This window comes from Danio rerio, chromosome 16, assembly GCF_049306965.1.
Source record: "Danio rerio strain Tuebingen ecotype United States chromosome 16, GRCz12tu, whole genome shotgun sequence".
NCBI lineage: Eukaryota > Metazoa > Chordata > Actinopteri > Cypriniformes > Danionidae > Danio > Danio rerio.
In genome coordinates this window covers 21,004,318-21,027,355 of record NC_133191.1, presented here as the reverse complement: position 1 = coordinate 21,027,355, position 23,038 = coordinate 21,004,318, and the positions used below count along the sequence as shown (strand labels likewise).

At 35.9% G+C, this 23,038-nt stretch overlaps 1 protein-coding gene across 2 annotated transcripts; it reads right to left on the bottom strand.

The window, feature by feature from the left end:
• Nucleotides 1-13,961: 13,961 nt before the first annotated feature.
• Nucleotides 13,962-20,987, bottom strand: macc1 (MET transcriptional regulator MACC1). 2 transcript variants are annotated; one of them, XM_068213975.2, is made up of 6 exons: nucleotides 20,854-20,987; nucleotides 17,628-17,795; nucleotides 15,391-17,441; nucleotides 15,129-15,317; nucleotides 14,839-15,037; nucleotides 13,968-14,678 (listed from the first exon to the last, which is right to left on the bottom strand). In XM_068213975.2, the coding sequence occupies exons 2-6, from the start codon at nucleotides 17,743-17,745 to the stop codon at nucleotides 14,662-14,664; spliced, it is 2,574 nt and encodes an 857-aa protein (XP_068070076.1). In that variant the 5' UTR covers nucleotides 17,746-17,795; nucleotides 20,854-20,987; the 3' UTR covers nucleotides 13,968-14,661. The 2 variants fall into 2 exon arrangements, with proteins under 2 accessions (NP_001186695.1, XP_068070076.1); NM_001199766.1 differs by having other exon boundaries at nucleotides 13,962-15,037; nucleotides 20,854-20,975.
• Between the last annotated feature and the right edge of the window lie 2,051 nt (nucleotides 20,988-23,038).

Below are 23,038 nucleotides of genomic sequence, written 5' to 3'. Positions count from 1 at the left end.
ACTGAAAGAATTGCTCCCAGCTATAGGATAACTTCTTCTTAACGTTATCTACTCATCTTTATCTTTAGGGCATGTTCCAAATACTTACAAGCTAGCTGTTATTAAGAAACCACAACTAGCTAATTATAGGCCTATTTTAAATCTTCCATTTATGTCTAAAATACTAGTAAAAAGTTTTTTTTTACTCAATTATGCTCCTTACTGCAGACAAACAATGTTTTTGAAGTGTTTCAGTCAGGTTTCAGGGCTCATCACAGTACAGAACCCGCATTCGTGAAAATAACCATTGATCGACTCCTAGCTGCTGACCAGGGGTGCATCTTGCTATTAGTTTTACTTGATCATAGCACGGCATTTGACACCATTGACCACAGAATCCTCATAAATTACTAAGTCTACAGGTGTCCAGGGACAAGCTCTAGAATGGTTTAAGTCATACTTAACTGACCGTTACCAGTTTTTTTATATTAATGGACAGCCTTCACAAGTAGGCCCAGTAAAGTAAGGGGTGCCTCAAGGATCTCAGATGCAGAAAAGCTTTATGACTTCTAGCCTGGACTACTGTAATGCACTGTTTGCTGGCTCGCCAGCATTCTCTATTAAAAAACTTTAATTAGTACAAAATGCAGCTGCCAGAGTTCTTACCAGGTCTAGAAAATATGATCATATCACCCCAATTTTATCCTCAGTATGCTGGCTGCTTGTTAAGTTCTGTATAAAAATAAAAATATTGCTTCTTTCATATAAAGTTTTAAATAATCTAGCTCCTGTTTATCTCACCAACCTTCTGTCTCGCTACAATCTAACTCGCTCTTTAAGATCTCAAAACTCAGGGCTTCTGGTAGTACCTAGAATAGCAAAGTTGAGTAAAGGAGGTAGAACCTTCTCATTTATGGCTTCTAAACTCTGCAATTGCCTTCCTGATAATGTCCGAGGCTCAGACACACTCTCCCAATTCAAAACTAAATGAAAGACCTATCTTTTTAGTAAAGCATACACTCAGTGCATCGCTTTGCGGTTTTCCACACAGGTTTCTGCATCTTGTTTATGTACACTATGAACAGCAGCTATGCTAATTATTCTCTTTATTCTGCATTTCCACCTGGAGATACTCTTCTCGAGGCCCTCAGACAATGCAGAGTAACTGATTCCAAGACCAGCGACGAGATTATCCCAAGGTTTCCAAATCCTGGATCAGGCCGTATCCTGGGCAGCTGCTGTGGTGGTCATGGAGGAGTGGAGAGCATGAACTAATTCCTGTGATGCTCCAGGGACAGACCAGTCTTCGCTAAGGCCCAGCTTCCAGCCTCCGCCACTGAGACTGCAGCTCTGCACAAGATTTTTGGCCAGCGGAGAAATTGAAACGGTTGTGCCCAACTAAGTCTGATTTCTCTCAAGGTTTTTTTCTTCACATTCGCTAATTGGTGAAGTTTTTTTTTCCCTCTCCGCTGTCGCCACTGGCTTGCATGGTTTGTGATCTCTAGAGCTACGCATCAATGGATTTACTCTTCAGTGTTTAGGCCCTCAGTATTGATTATTAAACCACACTGAACTTAAACACTAAATACTTAACTACGCTGTTCCAATTTTCTATGATCTTTTATGTGAAACTGCTTTGACACAATCTACATTGTAAAAGCGCTATACAAATAAAGGTGAACTGAACTGAATTGACACCTCCAATAGAGATAGATCTGCTAAAATACTGCTAGAATTGATTATGTATGGTGATATAAATTTGCATCACCCAGAAGCCCATTTTTTTTAAACATCACAAAGATTGATGCAGCGTCAATAAATTCCATTTTTACTTTTGATATTTGGTGCTAGTTAATCGGGAAGTGACATTTTTTCTCTTTGACTCGATGGATAAAAACACTGCTTTATTATTATTTTATGTCTTTTATGAAATATTCCAATTTTGGCCATACATTTAATTTGCATCTTTGAATGGGAATAGCTATGGACAATTCTTCCTGCATTCCTATTTACTCCTCTAATCCCCTCAGTCAAAAAAAATACCAGCATGTCCAATGCAGTGAGGTCTGGTTGAGTTACATTAGTGTTGTCATAATGTATTACAAGGAACTTGATGTAATCAGATTACTTAATTGAGACTGCCTTAATTTCTAAGAAAATATTTAAGTCACTTAAAAAACAAAACAAAAAAAAACTAATGGCAGTTTCTTTATTTTCCCATTTAATGTCTGAGCTCTCTTATCCCCTTAGTGTGAGAAAACGGAGGTGGTACTTGTGGTCCTACCTTAATCGGGAGCATTTATTTACTTATGTCACTTCCACAAAAAATATAATATCCATTAAAGTAAATAAAATGTGTGAAATGCAAATTCTAGAGTACTGAACTTTCTTCATGGATACTGCAAAAGGCATTGGTTCATTCACTTTACACTACACTTTGGGTGTAAAGGGGTATTAAATTTGTTTTAAAAAAGTGTTTCTCATATTACAAACAAACAAGCCCAGCCCATATGAATCAAGAAACATAAGTAAAAATTAACACAGCAAATTATTTTTCTTATGTCTAGTCATTATTTCTCCAGCATAACGCTTTTTTCAAATGTAAACACAGTGTAACCTCGTATAAAGTAGAAACACATTAACATATTAAAAATAATAATAACATAACATTGTTTCTTTTAATATTGCTATTTCCAAGAGGCTGTAATTCTAAAGTATTAATTTTTTTTTCCATGTTAAATTTTTTTTTTTAAAAACGCTCAAAATATTACCTATATAATTTAAAAATCTACAACGATAGGATTGCATTGTGGATAGCATCTTGTGGTCAGAAGCAGAAATCTATCCGTTGGACAGTGGTTTTTAAGTATACTTTATTGCACATTGGTCAAACTAAAAGTTGCTGGAGCGCTGCAGCATTGCACAGTTTAGCTTTGACCCTAATTAAACACACCTAATCAAACTATTTGAGTCCTTTAGGCTTGTTTTAAACCTCCAGATAATATTAAAGCAGGTTTTGAAACTGTGCAGGTCTGCGGCCCTCCAGGAATTGAGTTTGACACCCCTGCTCTATAACCATAAAGTGTTGTACACTTGTTATGGTGCATTAAATTGATTGAGTGGACTTCAGAAAGTCCACTGTGGTTTTAGACACCACCGCAAGGTTGCTCCCTCTTAGTGCACTATTTTAGGGGTGATTTCAGAAACAGGCAAAGTTTCACAATCTAATAATATTGATGACATTTACAGTCATAAAACTAATATTAAGTGAACTTGTGTTTTTGAGTGCTTTTGATAACTGTGCGTGTTTGACAGCTCAACTTGCTTTTATACCAATGTGACAGCCATGCAGTGCTTTGAAGCTATGCACTTACAAAATTATATATCAAAAGTTTAAAAGACTCATGTGTAGTACCAATTTCCTAAACAACCTCATCCAAAGCCTTCAGTTTATTTTGTGTGATTTTTGGTATTGGACTGTAGGCTGTGAAAATACTAAAACCTTTTAGCATATAGTAAAATGGAATTGTAATGTGGTCGAAAGCTGCTTGAAACTACTTTAGCTGTATGTTTCCTTGAAAATAACTGCACACCTATAACTGGGATGGGCAGCTTTGGGCCTTAAGGGCCATTGTGCTGCAGATATTTGCTCCAACCATAATCAAACATATTTAAACAATCAAATCAATGTCTTCAAGATCATTAGAAAGCTACATGGCAGGTGTGTTTGATAAGGGTTGGAACTAAACTCTGTTGGACGGTGTATTTCTAGCAATGGCATTGATTATCCCCTGCCTTAGAATGTTCATCAGCCCTATGTATTCATCTTATTCTGTAAAATGTCAGTTCTTTTTTCTGCAATTCTTTTAAGACTTATGATTCATTTGTGGATGAGGGAAATTACTAAGAATAAGAAACAGCAGTAAATAGCTTGCTCTACAAACAAGTAGATTTTTATGTTGACTATGTATATAAAAATAATATTGTAATAAAACAATACTAGTTTACAACACTTATCAGCTAAAACTAATATACACTAATCTAAAAATCAATATAAGTGAATAAGACCAGAAGTCTTGAGCCAATAAGGTCCCTGTACTTCCTTGTGCCTGTACTTATGAGAAAGAATAAGGTCAATAGTGACTGCGCTATATGGCACTGCTACGAGTGTGATATTGTGTTTATACAACAGTTTGACGGCATAATTGTGTATATAAAAACAAAATCAAACATGGAGAGTCTCAAAAATCCTTTTGTACGAGGAACTACTTTCTTCCGGATTCAAATCATAAGCTGACAGTTAAACAGTTGAGCGTGCATCTTTTAAACTTTAGATCTGTAGTGTCTGATATTAAGAGGCTGTAGGAGTTCTGATATTGCAGAATATCGCACGGCTATCAGCCAATCAGATTTGAGAATCAGACAGAACTGTTGTATATTAAAAAAATTAAATAAATAATAATAATAATAATATTAATAATAATAATAATAATAAATATACATATATATATATATATATATATATATATATATACACACATATATATATATATATATATACATATATATATATATATATATATGGGTTGTAACGGATCACTAAAATCACGGCTCGGTTGATATGATAGTGGTATTGCGGTTCCGCAAGTTTTCGATCTAAACCGTGATAGAGCTATAATTCCGGGGTTTCTGTGCAGCAGCAAATAAAACAAATCCTTTATACTCAAAAACAAAAAGCTTCCTATAGAAAAAAAATATAATATTGTTGTAGATAAAGAAATAAAAAGAAAAGAACAATTTAGTTTTTATATGGAACTCAGTTTTAATCTATTTTTAAGTATTTTTTATTTTCAGAAAGATGATTGTCCACCTTTTTGTCAGACAGCACAGATCTGCTTGATTTGACTGTCACTGCCATTTTAGTGGATCTGAAAGCAAGAATTATCTGACTGAAATGGGCTTATGAAGTATTAGTGTAACGGGGCTCTATTACATTTAACATTTTCTTAAAACCCAAAATTTCAACAATTAAGATCTAACAGGGCTCAAAATTAACCTTTTTTTCTTGGTAGCACTGGAGCTCCTATCTTCAAAAATGTAGGCACACCAGTAAAAATTGTCGCATCCACCAAAAATGATGAGCATAGTTACTACACATTTTATATGAATAGATTTTGTTATATATTAACACTCACAACTAACACATAAACAAAACTCTGCATGCGCTCCTAGCCCTGCACGCACTGCTTGACGTGAATGAGATGAACTGAATTAACAATAATCACTGTGCAGTTTTCACAGGTGCTGTCTGATATTGCACAGATGACATTATAACTTATTTTTTTGCATATGTCATCTTAATAGCAGTAATGGTCATTTCATGAGCTGCAATATAGTTTCATCTCAGTCAATGCATGCGATGGTGAACGCGGTATCACTTGCACGACTGACAGCATCGTGATGATTAAATGAAGGGATAAATACCATTAGAACATCTCGTGCTTAAAATGTGTAGATAAGACAAACACTGTTACCTGAAAACTTCGTTCCACCAGCTTCTCGTATCCAGACCTTTACATTTTCGCGGCTGTAGCTCCCTGTCATCGGAACTGAGAGATTGACAGCTTATATGTACTAATGGATTTGCTTTCGGTTCTAGCGCAGTGGGCCAATAAGAAGAGCTTGAAGGCAGGGCAAGCATTGCGGGCTTTTTTGTACTTCTTCGCTTTCATCTTTTTAGATATTAGTCTGAATCGTTCAGTTTGCATTGCGTACCAAACCGAAAGTCTCATACCGAACGGTTCAATACGAATACGGGTATCGTTACACCCTAAACTTAAAAGCAACTAAACTTACAAGTTACCAGCCATTTAATATATTTACTAGCCCAATTACATTTTCATTTTGGCAGCATACAATTCACTATTCCAAAAATATCTTTAATGTTTAATAATAAACATTGAAGATTAGTGGACAGGCTTACAGTACATACAATGATCAGCTGTTTTTCTCAGATAGATTACACATTATACATTGGTCGACATTCACCCACATTTAAGTGGGCTGACTTCAACTAAAAGGGGAAACTACCACAGTGTATAATAAAAGATCTGGGAATTCCTGGAACTTATATTGCTTATTATTATTACTTATTATCTTAAAAATGGTTGTTTCATGATTTACAATTTTGTTCGCCTCTTGGGCATTGAGAAACACTGATTTATTGCCATCAAAGACTTTAATCTGTTCAAAAGCCCAAACAGAATTATACAACTCGATATGAAAATGTAAGTAACACTTTAGCCACCAATTATCACTAATAACTAGTTGGTTTTTAGAGGCCTATTATTGAAACTATTGGCTGTTTATTAGTTTTTATAAACATATTTTGCATGTTATTTTACATTCACATTCCTACCCAATACCTAAACCAAACTAGTTCTTTAACTACAATTAACAAGCAGCAATTTGGTAGATTAGAGATAAGTCAAAGTTAATGGGTCGTTAATAGCAAGAATTGATCATTTAAAATAAACTGAGACCAAAATTTTTGTTTTGATAGAAAATGTTTGTTAGATTTCTACAGTAGTCTCGGAGTATCATTATGATGAAAGATGAAAAAAAAACATACAGTTACACTGGGTTTCACCAGAAAGGGCTCATTGTATTTCTATCAAGTGCTGTGTATATGACAACAAACAACTTGGCCTGAAATGTCCATCAGTTGGATTTTTCAAAATCCTTTATTCCAAAAGGTCCTTCGAGGTCGCCAGTTTTGAACACCTCAATATGGAAACCAGGATTTTTTCACTCCAAAGTGCTTTTCAGGAGGCAAAATATTTTATTTTCAATGCACTGTTTAGTCTAACTACAATAGCTATAATGATTCAAGACAAACCCAAAATCACTGCAAAGTTGTAGTCTTTAGAAGATTGCATGATAGGGCTGTAATAGGGTTTGTTTATTTTTGGATGGCAAGTGGGTTTTTAGGCATTATGCTTATTTTCAACGTTCTTATTCTTAAAGCCATATACAGTGTATCTGGAAAGTATTCATAGTGCTTCACTTTTTCCATATTTTTTAATGTTAAAGCCTTATTCGAAATGGATTCAATCAATGTATTTCCTTAAAATTCTACACACAATACCCCATAATGACAGTATATATATTTTTTTAATTGTTGCAAATTTATTAAAAAATAAAAATAAATAAAAAAAACTGGAAAATCACAGGTTTTTCAAGTATTTACAGCCTTTGGCCTGAAGCTCTAAATTGAGCTCAGGTACATTCTGTTTCCACTAATCATTCTTGAGATGTTTCAGCAGCCTTATTGGAGTTCACATGTGGATAGATTCAGTTGATTGGACAAGATTTGAAAGGGCATGCACCTGAATATAGCCCCTTTCACACATACAGACCTTTCCGGAAAATTACCGGCAATTTTCCGGAAAGGTTGTATGTGTGAACAGGTCCTTTTTGAAAATACCGGTAAATTCGTTCTGGCTATTTTCCGGAAAGAGAAGTTGTAACATTACCGGCAATTTGCCGGAATGCTGCGCTGTGTGAATGCAGAAGGAATATTTCCGGAATAAGCGCGTGCACGTCTAGAACGTGCTGACGTAAGACGTCTGCTTTAGCCAATCACAACAGTCAGACGCATTTACGTCCGCGCGGTTTATGAGAATAAAAGCCTTTGAATATTTTTCCAGACACATTTAGCTGCTAGAAGTTAGTCAGATCATGTTTATATGTTCTTCTTAATGCCAACTGTGTAAATAATCATCGATGAGATGCTTATGATAAGCCGTTGTTTGTTTACCTTCAAGCTTTGCGTGTGCCCATGAAACAGCCTGTGAGCGCCTCCACACGCGCATATTATGAACATCTCGACATAAGAAAGTGATCCTGCGAAAGTTGTTTACAATATTGATCATCAACAGAGTTTGTAATTTAGTCAAATGTTTACAAATACAAGCGCAGCCGTTTAAAGCTCATTTGTGGTGAATGATGTCAGAATTTACCGGTATTTTGGAATGGATGTGTGAATGCTCTTTTCCGGAAAAATTCCGTAACGTCCTCGCCTGTGTGAACAGCGCTTTTTTGAATATACCGGTAAAGTCGTTCCGTAAATTTTCCGGATATTTACCGGTATCACTGTGTGAAAGGGGCTTAGGAATATCAATGGAGTGGCTTCACAACAACTCGGTGAATGTCCTTGTGTGGCCCAGCCAGATCCCAGACCTAAATCCTATTGAACATCTCTGGAGAGATCTGAAAATGGCTGTAAACCCATCCAAGCTGATAGAGCTTGAGAGGTACTGAAAAGAGGAATGGGCAACAATTTCCTAAGACAGGTGTGCCAAGCTTGTGACATCATATTGTGTCATCATTGTGACATCTCTCCAGAGATGTTCAATGGACTGACAGGTCCACAGCCATATCACCCTGCAGCCGAAGACCGGTTACTCACTGAAGCTAAGCAGGGCTGAGCCTGGTTAGTACCTGAATGGGAGACCACTAGGGAACACTAGGTTGCTGTTGGAAGTGGTGTTAGTGAGGCCAGCAGGGGGCGCTCAACCTGTGGTCTGAGAGTCCTAATGGCCCAGTGAAAGTGAAGGGGACACTACACTGTCAGTGGGCGCCATCTTTCGGATGAGACGGTTAACCGAGGTCCTGACTCTCTGTGGTCATTAAAAATCCCATGGCACTTCTCGTGAAAGAACAGGGGTGTAACCCCGGTGTCCTGGCCAAAGTCCCTCTATCGGCCCTTACGATCATGGCCTCCCAATCATCCCTTTCCACCGAATTGGCTCTATCACTGTCTCTCCACTCCACCAATAGCTGGTGTGTGATGGGCGCAGTGACGCCGTTGTCTTGTAGCTGCCGTCGCATCATCCAAGTGGATGCTGCACACTGGTGGTGTGGAGTGACCCCCCTCATGATTGAAGTGCTTTGGGTGTATGGCCATACACAATAAATGCGCTATATAAATACACATTACATTACATATTCAAAAAGACTTGAGGTTGTAATTTCTGCCAAAGGTGCATCAGCAAAGTATTGAGCAAAGGCTGTAGATACTTATGTACATGTGTTTATTAATTTAATCCATTTTGGAATAAAGCTGTGACAAAACCAAAAAAAAAAAAGAAACGCTATAAATACATTGCGGATGCACTGTACGTCAAAATGACTTGTGCTTATAAAAATAGTAATAATTTTAACAATTAATGGTCTTAAAAATAAAACAGCAGGGATCAAACTATAGAAAAAAAAATCTGTAAAAAAAGATTTGTCTACCTCATTTTGTTGTACTGTAGGTAATGGCCTAATTCTCAAAGCTGACTTGGCTTTCCTCTATTGCTCAATAGATGCCAAAGGTGAACTGCTTGCTGAATGGAACAAACCAGTCCTTGAGGATTTCTTAGCTGCTTTGTGAGGTAAAACGCACGATTTCTCCACATACCAGACAAGGTGACGTAACACCACACAGTACAAAAACAACAGCTAAAGCTTCTCACCAAAAACTCAGAAAGCAGTTAATGATGATTTGGCATGAAACGGGAACTTTTTTCCCTTTTCTTTTTCCCATTGCATTTGGTCTAAAAGCAATCATTTTATCCACAGCTTTTCAACCATTAACCAGGCCTCCCACTGTTATATTAGATCTGCTTAAGTAATTTTGTTGAAAATCAACTTTAAAGTAATAAGAGTAAATTTTTTCTAGAAACTTTTGTTTCTTTGTATAAGGTCTGGATGTCCTAATATGTCATTACCAGTCAATTACAAAAAAAAAGCTTAGCTTCTTTGTTCTGAAATCCATTCGTATATGAAGTCAAAGAACATAGGGGTATTGCGCAAAAGTGAAATTAAGAAAGCCAGGATAAAAAATAAAAAAATAAAAGCGTAGCTTTACCTACAGATGTCATCACTTCGATATGTTCGATCCACCGTGGCGGCATTAATAAGCGCCTGCAGCTTTCGGGTTGCCTTTTCACAATACTAGATAGGACTGTACTGTATTTGTACCTAATGTGATGTGATGAGATGTGTTCAGTGAAAATATAATTTTGTTTGGTTGTTTTGTTTTTCTTAGCAATAAACTTGCTTTTACACTATACTGTATTTAGAAAAGATACATTACATGATGAGAAATATAGCCCAAGGCAGCAAAAATTTAGCAAATATAAGAATTAAGTTATTTAGCCTTATTAAGCCTTATAGTGCCCTATTAAATTGCGTTGGAGAGAAAAGAATGTTCGTTTTCTAAATCCTTCGTTTTTTTTTTTTTTTTTTTAAATAAATCTCAAAATCTGCAAACAATTTATTTAATTAAACACAGATTGTAAGGACAGGACGTTTTTGATAAAAGCTAATCAAACGTCTCCCGTTACAAACATTTATTCGTTCAGTAATAACAGAAAAAGGCATGCATGGTGTAACCATTTCCAAAGTCTGTCTAATTTGTATCACTGCAGGTTATTGTGATCCGTATACACGATTGACATTTAATACTGAAAGAACTTGCTTTGACCATCGTGGCGATATTATTACCTCAAATCTTAAAAGGTGCGCACACTATAAAATATGAAAACAGTAACACAACACACACTTCAAAATAATATTACGATTATCGTGCCCAATGGAGCACATTAACTGATTGCTATATAACTTTCTTTAGCAATTATTATAGGTTACAAATATTTGACCAACTGCCACTGTAATTTATTCAGGTCCTCCTGGCTAAGTCCATTGCTGGTTTGCTGATCCAGGATGAGAACGAGCCGCTATGTCAAGCCTGATGTAGATAGCCAGGATAAGTGCACATTCGCTGCATTTGTTAACCGACCACAGGATCAATCAGAGAACCAAAGATGCAAATGTGCATAAAACCTGATTTGAGTCAATCAGTTACTGAGTTGAAAAACGCCTCTATTGCCTTTCCTAACTCCCATTACTTTTATTTAGAGAATTAACAGAAATCTATGAGGTGAGATGTTTTAACAAATTAAATCGTTCACTTTGTCTTAAATGTGACCAGTGGACATTCATGCTACTAATGAATTTATTGTGAAGACTGCTGCAAACACCTACATAATATGGCAGATCGATTTTATGTTTAGATTATTTTATTAACTTTATTCTTATATATATATATATATATATATATATATATATATATATATATATATATATATATATATATATATATATATATATATATATAAAACGGAGCACCCGGAGGAAACAAATGCCTGAGAACAGGCAAACTTCACACAGAAATGCCAACTGACCCAGCTAAGGCTCAAACCAGCAACTAGCAACAGCGCTACCCACTGCACGTTTCTTCAGTTCAGCAAAATAAACAAATATATATATATATATATATATATATATATATATATATATATATATATATATATATATATATATATATATATATATATATATATATATATATATAAAACATTACATTACATTACAGTTTTGCCATTGAATATAATAACACTTTTACAGTTTCCATGGAGCACAGAGTTCTAGCAAGAGTGAACAAAATCAAACAGTTTAAGGTACATCAAAATGATCCGAACAGGATCTGAATAAACTGAATCTGAACTAAAGCCGATGAACCTTCTGATATGATAAATAAAGAAATGTTAAATGACAGTTACTGAATATGCAAACTAAGCATGGTCGTTTATTATTCAGCTAAATATGAAACACTGTTGTGGTTTTAGTGTAATTCAAACTCAGCTAAGTGCCCTTATTTTGTTTTTTAACCTTACCATTTTACATTACCTTTCACACCGAATGAAGTGGTTTTTGAAAGTCAGCAAAAGTGTTAACGAAAAGTACTGTCTGCTAAAGGGAAGAAAGGCTATTTCTGTATCTGTTTGAGATAGTTCGAAAAATCAATTCTGCTATTTTAGAAATGCATTGTTATTTTCTGGAATCGATTCAAAGATTAGTATTTAATAGATGACACTGAATGCTTTACAAACAGCTGTACTCTGCTTTCATTTCCTTACCAATGCCACTTAAACCTAAATAATCATGATTAAAGCTACTGAGGAGTCATGAGCAAGGAGACACAGGTTAATCCTTGTGGAATTGTGTAGGCAAAATCAGCTGTGTACTATTTTCATAAAATGACAACAGTTTGAAGTCATAGATTTCAGTTTGATGCTAAAAGAAGCAAGGAAATTATTTTACTTAATTAAATTCCTGCAAATCTGTTCCTTGTTTCCTTTCTTAGAATCCCGAGGGTATGCAAAAAGGAAACAAGGATGCACTTTTTTAAATTTTTTTTTTAGAAGCACTCTTCCTAAGAGTTAAAATTTTTATGGTAAAGTTAAAAACTAGCCCAGACTGCCATATATTGATAAAACTAAGCTCATTTTCGATTCAAAAGAGATTTGCTATGCATTTACTCGAAATATTTTTCACCACAGTTCTAGTCAGGGAGCACACATTAATTTAAAAATCTGATTGGCTATTGCATTTGTAAGAAAGATGCGTGATTGGTTAATAGTCTCTAAACTCACCAATAAGAAATGTCCTTGGCAAGTCCTGCCTTAGATGGAGGTTCGGGTTGATCAACTGGTTCTTCTAAAGTTTCATCATCAGTTGAGAGCTCAAATTGGTAAGGTAAAACTGACGCCATTGTTTCTATCCTACAGTGATCACTAATGATTGAGGAGGCATTCAGATATAGTTTTGGTCAATGGTTTTCTGACACACACTGCAAGCAGTAGACCAGTAACTGGACAGAAAGACCAATGGAAGCAAAGTACGTTTTTAGAAAGGAGGGGTTTAGAATCAACTAATTTTAATGTCTCCTTTAGAAATTGGGTGAACTGACATACACATTTTGAGAAATGGACCATAGATGCATGTGCATGTTAACCAATTGGTATCGACCTGCAAAACAATAATGTGAAACCTTTAAAATGTCATAAAATAAGACTAGGAAAAGGAGTGTTGAACATTTATCTACAGAACATCAAGAAACTTCTGTCTTTTATTTGGGTCACTGCTACTTGGACTTTAATTTGGCCTTCAGTTTGCAAACTTCTCTCTTGGTAACCAATCAGAGAGCGACAGTCCCTCCTCATCGCATGCTGAGGCTTGAGTCGAGTCAGTGTTATCTAAAATCACACGCTAACAGCCCCTGTGGGCTGTAGAGCACAAGACCGCTCAATTAAGTCCAGAGTTTTGGATATCAAAATCACATTAATATAATAAGATATGTGAGATGGTTTCTAATTGACCATTCATAATCAAAGATATAGGGATAGTCCATCCAAAAATGTCAATCATTATGCCCCTTCATGTTGATCCAAACTTTTATTAATTTGCATTGTTGGGTATAAAAACAACATTGAACCACACTGAGCTCCAATGTATGATATTTAAAGTAATTTTTGTTCCACAGAAGAAAGTCATAGGGGTTTTATTTGTACTATAATCATGGCTTAGTATACAGGCAATACAGCTCAGCTGAACAGAACTCTCAGAGGGTGAAGCTAAACAACGAAACTCTTAGCAGGACAGGGCCTAGGTAAACACACAAGTTAAATAAGTAACAGATACTGTATGGTAAAAAGAGGTGAAGGACATTCCGGCATGCTAGCGTGTTGGGAAAGGTTGGGACTTCAAAGAGCTAAGAGCTGTGCCTGAGCAACGGACCGTACTTTTTAAATAGTTTAGAGAGTCCAGCATAAAGGCTAATGAGTCTCACCACCATGTACTGTAAATGAGGTCGAGAACCCATCGGTGTTCAAATAATGTCATCATTTTTAAATTGGCAAAAGGACATGACAGATTTGAAGCTGAGCTGCACATTGCTAACTTACCCAGAATGCATGGCAAATAAATACTGGCTGCTGTTCATGTTTACATAATTAGACGATTGATTTGTCGGTGTATTTCCCCTTTAATCAAACCCCCAAAAAATATTTACTAAAGAAAAAGAAATTACATTAAAATCAGCAAAAACATGTTTATTATTATTTTTGCCCATTACGATAGAGCTCCGTAACATAAATGGTTATATTTTTATTTACAACTCTTAAAAGGTGTATTAGCATTAATAAAATACAGCAATACAATTTTAAAAGACTGTTCTAACACATTCTGCAATTGTAACGGCCCTTAAACACTGTAGTTAGTATATTTAAAATGACAACTAGAAAAACACAAAATACAAAAATAGATAAATAAAATTTGCCAGTATTATGTACTATACTGGAGTATAACAAAGATATAACAAAGATATAAGATTAACATTAACATTAGTTGTTAAACCTAGTATAGTGGTACATCTTGGGATTGTACAAATATTAGTACACCGATACAATTCAAAACAATGAGTCACATTCCAAGAGGGCAAACATTCATGTAACACTTATATCGGACGTTCCACATACAGCTTCAAATATTTAAACAAATGAACTGCAAGTGTGTGTTTCAGTATAAATATAATTAAGCAGAAGAAATCTGATGTCTTTGAAGTAGTACATCCAGAATGAAAATATTTTTTTTTAGATCAGATCTTTATCACAATTAAATTTTCCATTTATTTTTCCACCAACAATCCTTAAAGGCATTAATTTTGAATAAAGGTCTTTGTAACAACTAAGAGTCTTTTTAGAATTAAACCAGTTTCTTGCAATTCCATTGTCACAGCAAATCCAGCACTAACCAGCAGTGTTTATGAAATACAACAAAGAAGGGATTATATCAATGCTAGATGCCACCATAAACAGATACATTGTTGTCTAAAATGGCAGTGCTATTAGCATAAACTCAGCAGGGTTACCTCAGTAAATCTAGGTGCTTCAAGAGTCATCCACTAACCTCTGTTGAAGGCATATGTTCGTAGTACCTCCATGGAGTTAATAGTGATGAGAGCTCCAGTAATCTGTCTCCACTGCTTGGTCACTGGGCTTTTCATTTTATCCAGTGCCAAGTGTAGGTCCTGGATCATATCCCTGTAGCTGTCCCCATACCTCTTACTCCAGGCAAACAGGAAGTCATATGCAGGCTTCCACATTGACTATTAAACGAAACAAAATGAGATGACAAATGCTGTGACCATGAAGATCCCATTCTGTGCAGTTAATAAAAAGTATGTTGTTTTGGCTCACCTGAGTACTAACTTCTCCATTTTTCCCTTTGTGTGGTGCCTCATAAACAGCTATCTGGGCACTGGAAATCTTCCCAAGTCGCTCAGCAAGTTCCCGCCATCGCACTCCCAGCTCAACAGCTGTGGACAGAATCACTATATCCTGAATGAGATGAGCTACTAGCCCTTGAGCATCCATCTTTAACAGACCCTGTGGAGAAAATATAAAGATGATAAAATCCTTGTTGATCACAAAATTGCATATCCGAATTAAAAATACGTACAATGATAAGTTCATGCTGGAACTTTTTCTTGTTCTTCTCTGCATGACAGTCTTCTTTGAGCTTTTCTAAAACACAGGCCACTTTTTCTGCCTCTGTTTCAGCGTGCCTCCTTGAGATGGCATCAACCGAGACCTCAGAGTAACCAAGAGCCTCAGCGAAATTTCTCCAGCATTTGACATGCTCTGTGACCAGGGTCTGAATAGCAGAGTACATGTAAGTGAGTTTTTTAAAAGGAACTGTCATATTGTCCAAGAGCACTGGTGTGGTGAGATGTATTCCAGTAAAATCGATGACTTGGTCCTTGGTTATGATCTTCAGGTTCTTGCAGTGTACCAACCCAACTCTTCCTCGAAGAAAACCAATGTACCATTCCTTAACCTTCATGTGACCTACAGATCTAACAGTTTCCTTTGAAAGCAAAGCAATTGTATCACCTTTAAAGTATTCCAGAAGATATTCCACCCTCGGTTGTCTGAGAACCGATTTCATTGCTACCCCATACCAATGCAAATCTACAGGTCTGTCCTGAAACTTCTGGCTTAAGATCTCTGGAATAGATTCTTCAGGAATTGGGGAGGAACGAATTGCTTCCTTCTGCCAATCTACTCGTCTGTGGTTGTATTTTTCTGACCTCAAAGGAGCAGCCTCAGGAGACGCAACATAGAAGTCTCCCAAAGTGAGGCTGTTTGAATCTTTCACCTCAATGCTGAGTTTGAAGGCACTCATTTCACCTCCACCCACCTTGACCAGATCTAATGGCAGATGATGGACTTTTCCATCTTCAAGCTGTTTCTGCTTAATCTCTTTATTTTGATCCTCTGGTTTAACTTCAAAGTTTAGATCCAACACTCTAGATACAATGTGAAGATCCTTTAGCCCTTGTGGATTAAATTGATGCCTTCCCCAAAGCTCTAAGACAACAGGGGGCAGGTTCCTGTTACCCCTCTGAATGTCAGAGAAAGGGAGCCTGGGGGCTATATTATTATGGCTCATTATTACCAGCACCACTTTGAGTGAAGGGTGTATGTGCTTGGGACCATAGACAGCCACTGTGATTTGGCGATCCAAGTAATCCCATACTGACACTGCAGGTGACTCCAAAACAGTGGCCTCTGCAGCAGTTATAACATACATGTGCGGTTTCAAATCAAAGAGTTTCATCTGTAACATGTCATTGTATATGTAGCAGTCTTTTATCTTCTGATAAGGTCCCTCTTTTCTTTGAGAGACTAGACCCATGAATGAAGTCAAGACGTGGCTTGTGGGGTCATTTTTAACTTTAGCAGCCATTCTCATCTCTACTGAAATGCCCCCTGAAATATTGCTGTTGCTAAGCTTGACCTCTAAAAGAGGACTCAGAGTTGTGGTGTAGTTGTTGTTTATTCCAGGAGGAGGATCAAGGTGAACTTTCAGGGCAATATCTTGGACCTCGCCTGGAGGGACATGTCCATGGGGAATATGAGCAGTGATGTCAGATTCTGGCAACTGCACAGAGCCTCCGTTGTGGTCAATCTTGCAGAAGATTTGAATGTCTGTGGCCTGAGTCTGGGCCCATCCAGGACTTTGCTTCATTAGGCTCAGGTCCAAACAGGACCTTGTTAGTTGCCTATGACTCAACCAAGCCATTTTATAAGCTTCCCGGTCATTCTTCAACCACTCAAAATCAGGATTCAAAAAGGATTCTTTAGAGCTGAGTTTTACTGCTCTCTTGTCTTCCTTTTTCTCAAGGCTTTCAAGTATATCCGAGGCACTTCTCCACCTACCAGATCGGTTTAAATTGTTTTGTCTTGGTGCTAAAAGATGAGCAAAGTTTGTTTCATCTGATGATGTGCTAAGAGAGTCTTCGTTAATACTGTCAAACAGAGATGCAGGATCCTCTTTCATCATGGACACTCCAGAATCGTAGTTGCTGGTGTGCACAATTTCATTTAAGAATGGATTTGACCTGCCCAGCTGATTCCAGAAGGGGTTGGTGGTTTGTTTTGGATTTTCAATTTCTTTTTGTATGACTGGCCACTCAGAGGTCTTTCCAATCTCATAACCACAGCCCCCTAAGACAGACAAAAAAAATGTCAGAAAACAGCTAGATGTTAACTACATCATTCTAGCCCATATATTTGTTAGAATAATTAGATGAGATGGCATAGCATATTTATAGAGCAAATACAACTTTTTGAAATGTATTCATACTGGAAAATGCTACAATGGAAGGCCAGGAACAAAGAGAGCATAATTACCATGTAGGTTGTTGTTGTTAATGGTCACATTCTCATCAATATCGATCAGCGTCCCCTCTGATCTACTCCGAAGCAGATTTGCTGGATGACTGTTTGACTTTATCTTTGCAGCTGCCATTTCGTATTTCCAATATCAAATAAGACAACAATCTGTCTCTAATGTCAAAGCTATTGAAACAGAAAGAATAAAAAAATAATAATAATAATTCATTATTTTTTAAACTGCAGTCCCACTATATGGGATTCTTGAGATGCTAATAATAATTATTTGAACATTCAATAATAATTCTTGATGTTTCATAACAAGATTTTCAGATTTTCTCATTTATAAAACTTCACTTGGAACCTTTCCATACAGCATGTATTTAACCAGCCATAATTAAGTCAATAACGAAGTTAAATGTTGACTTAAGAGCTTAGTTACAGCTGCGCACATTCTGCTGTCCGTTTTTTTTTTTAAACAAAATATAGATTTACAACCTTTGTGTGAGGAAGTGACATGTTTCCACAATTTTTTTGTGTACACCATATTTAAAAATGAGAGCACTCTTAAGAACTACAGAAACTTTTGTAAAGAGCTAGAGAATAAAAATATTATTTGAAGAATCTAATATGGCCTTATTTGCTATAGTATAGATTCTTGTTTTATACTGCTTTGACTAAAACCTGTATTATTCTACAAGTGATTTATAAATAAATAGTTACGCACAGTGACATTGCGAGGAGGGGGCTTTGGGGGCTTAAGTCCCTAATGTATTGTCAAAAGCCCCAGATCTTTTGGAATATGTTGCACTTAAATAAAAATAGGTTACATTTATTTTGTTATCCAAGTACTTAAAATTACCATATACATCAAGCGCATTTCACTTAACACAGCGTTTGTGTCGGGTAATTATATAGTCTGCTGTTTAGCAGTACCTGTTTCTACCAGCAGGTGGGAGAGGCACTGTTGTCGACCTTATTGTCACATGGTTTTAAAAAAATCATTCATCCACTATTTTGAGCTGAAGCTGATGAGGTAATAATCCTGTAAATAAACTGTTTTACGAAACTGAATAGTTCTAACTAGTGATGAAGCGTAATATTTGGCGACACAGTGGTGCAGTAGGTAGTGCTGTCGCCTCACAGCAAGATGGTTGCTAGGTCGCTGGTTCGAGCCTCGGCTCAGTTGGCGTTTCTGTGTTGAGTTTGCACGTTCTCCCTGCGTTTGCATGGATTTCCTCCGGGTGCTCCGGTTTCCCCTTTAATCCAAAGACATGCGGTACAGGTGAATTGGGTAGGCCAAATTGTCTGTATTGAATGAGTGTGTGTGTGTGTGGATGTTTCCCTGAGATGGGTTGCGACTGGAAGGGCATCCGCTTTGTAAAAACGTGCTGGATATGGTGGCGGTTCATTTCGATATGGCGACCCCGGATTAATAAGTGGACTAAACCGAAAAGAAAACTAATAATGTGTATGGTTTTGGTGAAATAAAATAACTGTAATCAATAAAATGTGCGTCATATATGCGAATTAGTCAGAAAAACGTAATTTGTTCTAGTTTTCTAAATATATCTAGACATATTTATCTAAATATGATATAGCACATCACATCTGCATCTGTAATAGTTAAATCAGATAGTTCATGCATCTAAGCTTATTATTTTATAGCTACATTCTACTGTAACATGCCATGTCAGTTAGCATTGAATTATAAATCGACTTTATGAAAATACCTAAGATGGCTGGAAGAAAACATATAAACCATTTATTGTCGCAGTCAAGATCAGTTAGAGCCTTTTTATGTTTATTCAGATCTTATTTTCATTCAACTACAGCAATAGCTTGATGCCTTGATCCATATTAGGGATTTCCTGGTATGTTCTACAACTTTTCTAAGGCATATATAAAAATTTCTGCTCAAGAAGGAATGAAACAGGCATTACATGCATTTAAAGTGCTACAATGCCCACATCACCCTATTTTGAGGAAAACTGAAAAATCATGTAAAAAATTTCTAGCATATAGATCTTTTTTTTATTTATTTTTGTACTAATTTTGAAACTATTGTTATAATATGAAAAAAAATAGTTGCATATTAAATATCAATATTTTGGAAGTTACTGAATTGAAAAATTGCAGTATCTTGACAACACTACGCCGTGGTTAATCACCTTGTCCAAATGAACATGTTTGTAGCTTTGTATCACATTGGATAACAACTCGCACTATAAAATAATTCATATTTTCAGATTTGAATACATGCAGAAAATTAAATTTTCAAAAAACAAACAGAAACTGCAAATCAGGAGGAGATAGTAGGCTCAAGAAGTATGGTATAGCTCAAAACAGACTAGTAAATGATTAGTGGGTTGATTCAATGTTTTTTTTTTTTTTCTTTTTCTTTGTGGTGTTACAAGTCACTGAGCTAAACAATTTATTGTTAAAAGGCTGTCAACCTAAAAACCCTTTATTTATTAATAAATAATTTATCATCCTATTATTGAGATTAGAGTAGATCACCTTTTGAAACTGGGAATATTTAAACTGGGGTGAATTAGATCTTCTTTGGGGCTAAGCCCCTTATTCATTTCGACCCTATCAACGCCCCTGGTTACGCATTCATTTTAATTTTAGATTAATAATAATTGTATTAGGTGTTTATTAAAGCCGCAGTTTATTAACCAATACTCTCAAGTCTCGTTGGGGTAACAGTGAAACTAACTCTTGTTGTTTTGAATAATTTCTCCTGTCATGAGATTCTGAATCATCATCCAGTAGCTCTCTGCCCTGTCTCCGAAAAGAATGAATCATGGAATACGCATTATGCAGTGGCAATGGATGGAAACAGGTCTGTCTTGTCTGAATATCAGTGTCTCATATACAAAGCTTTGTCTCAGTGGTAAAAGGGTTGAATAGGCTATTCAAATCAGCACGCGCTAACACGCCCTGCTTCAGCCACGTCACAATACACCTGTTTGTTTGGTAGCGTCATCTCACGTTAAAAACAACGCTAACGTTCTAATTCAGCTTAAAATGTTTTATATTTAATAAACTCAAGTAATCGGTTTAGGGTTATTAAAAGGGCAGAATGACACACGCCATCCTCCAACACGCAAACGATGTAAGTAAATTAAAACACGTGAAGGATTTGATGCAGTCAAACACGTCTAATACATTGTTTAGTCTTTCGTCCTAAAGTGTCAATGTAAAATGTTAAAAAATGGTTTAAATTTAAAACACTTACCTTGAGCATGGTGGTTTCTCTACTCAGTCTTTCAGCGAACTTTTTAAACGTCGGGGAGGAGTGTCACAACTGTTCACCTAAACTTCTGTGTGCCTCTGTCTGCTTGAATAGAAGAAGTGCACACTGGGATACGTAGTACAATGCAGTCAAACAATCCTTTTCATGATTATAATTAGACTCCACCACCCATAAGCCTCCTGTTTCAACACCTGAAACTCCATTCAAAAATCGGTTTCGGTATGCAAATTTACAAGGAAACATAATTGTGTTCTTGTTAAAATACAGCACCCTATTTCATTTAAAATAAAAATCGCATTTTAATTAGGCTAATATTAACCTTTGTAGGATAAACTCAACACAACCAGACCCATAATTTAAAAATAATTGTTTATTTGGTAATATTATTTACATATTTAATAATAATTTTTATTTATTTTAGAAGCCTATTTGTTTGAGCCCTTTTTGACAAACTTTTGAAATCAAGTATGTTACCTACGGTAAGGGGTAGAACGATGTCCATAATTTGCATTATATGATGGATCATTTATTTATTCTACAACTCAGTTTAGCATTTTACTTTAGTTTAACCTTCATTCTGTTTGTTGCATAGTGTCACAGACATGCCTTTTAGTCTTTAACTGTATGGTTAAAAGCTTAGAAACTCCAAATAAAGCCACTCACTCGCTATTTTATGACAAAAATGCACCTTTTAATTTTGTCTTTTTATTATGGTTAAAATATAATCTGTAGTTAAAGGGGTTATTACCTACTATTTAGTGGACTCCAGATAGATGTTAATAAAGGATTTACATCATGTGAAAAAAAAAGAAAAAATAATAATGTAAAAAATAGACCATACACTGTGAAACTGGATTTAAGACTCAACATTATTAAATGTCATTGATCACCCTCTAGTGGTTAACTTTAGTTAGTTCAGAAATAGATTCATGATGAGACATTTAATTTAATTTTGAATTAAAAAAAAGGCAAGACACTGCTGTTAAAAGTGCAATTAATTAATTAATTAACTAACGAAAATAAAACAGCTTATTTCAGCATTATCATTTCCCCATTGATTGAATGTATAAAAAGCACAAAAATATGAACACAAAGGTCAGGTTAAAATTATTAGTATTATTATTGTTGTCTTTAAATATTAGGGTCATATATTTTTTTACAGACACTATCTTGTACAGACTCAATCTTGCATAACTCACTTGTTTTGTGGAATTTTTTTGTAACGTGTTAAAGAAAAAAAGCTGTTTTGCATTTTTTATCACTCCATAATTCAGAAAAAAACATGCAACAGCAGATTTATTCATTCAATCAGTTTCTTTTCGACTTAGTTCCTTTATTTATATAGGGTCATCACAGCTGAATGAACCGCCAACTTATCCACTGTATGTTTAACGCAGCGGATGTCCTTCCTGCTGCAACCCATCACTGGGAAACGTCCATACAGACTCATTCACACCCATACACTACAGACAATTTAGCCTGCTCAAGTCACCTGAACCACATGTCTTTGGACTTGTGGGGGAAACTGGAGCACCTGGATGAAACCCACACAAACACAAGGAGAACATGCAAACTCATACAGAAACGCCAACTGACACCAATGAGGCTCAAACCAGTGACCTTCTTGCTGTGAGGTGAACGTGCTACCCACTGCGCCACTGTGCAGCCCACAGCAAATTTATTTCATCATAAAATATTTTATGCAACCAGGCAACTTGTGTATGAACAAAGTACTCTGTAGGGCTTCACAATTGGCACTGTTTGGTAAAGAGACCACCTGAAAGCTCTAGTTTATAAATGTAACAACTTTTATAAAGACGTCATTAAGACATTGTCTATACTATATTGACAGACACTATTTTAATATGGTACACTTTTGTACTTTTAACCCCTTCAGACTTGAATTATGTTCCAACTTTCAAAAAACGTAAAAGTGCATTACCCCTGTTCTTAAGGCTTTCATAAATGAGACCAAATAAAAAGAATAACGATTTCAATAAACTAGCATAACCAGCATAAAATGAAAAATAAAATAATGCAAACTGTTGATCTTTCCTTAACAATTTTTCTAAGGTTATAAACTTAAATAATATAAAATTTTAACTTTAATGTTTAGGTTTTTGTTTTTTATAGACTGCACATTATTAGAACTCACTGTAAATTATAA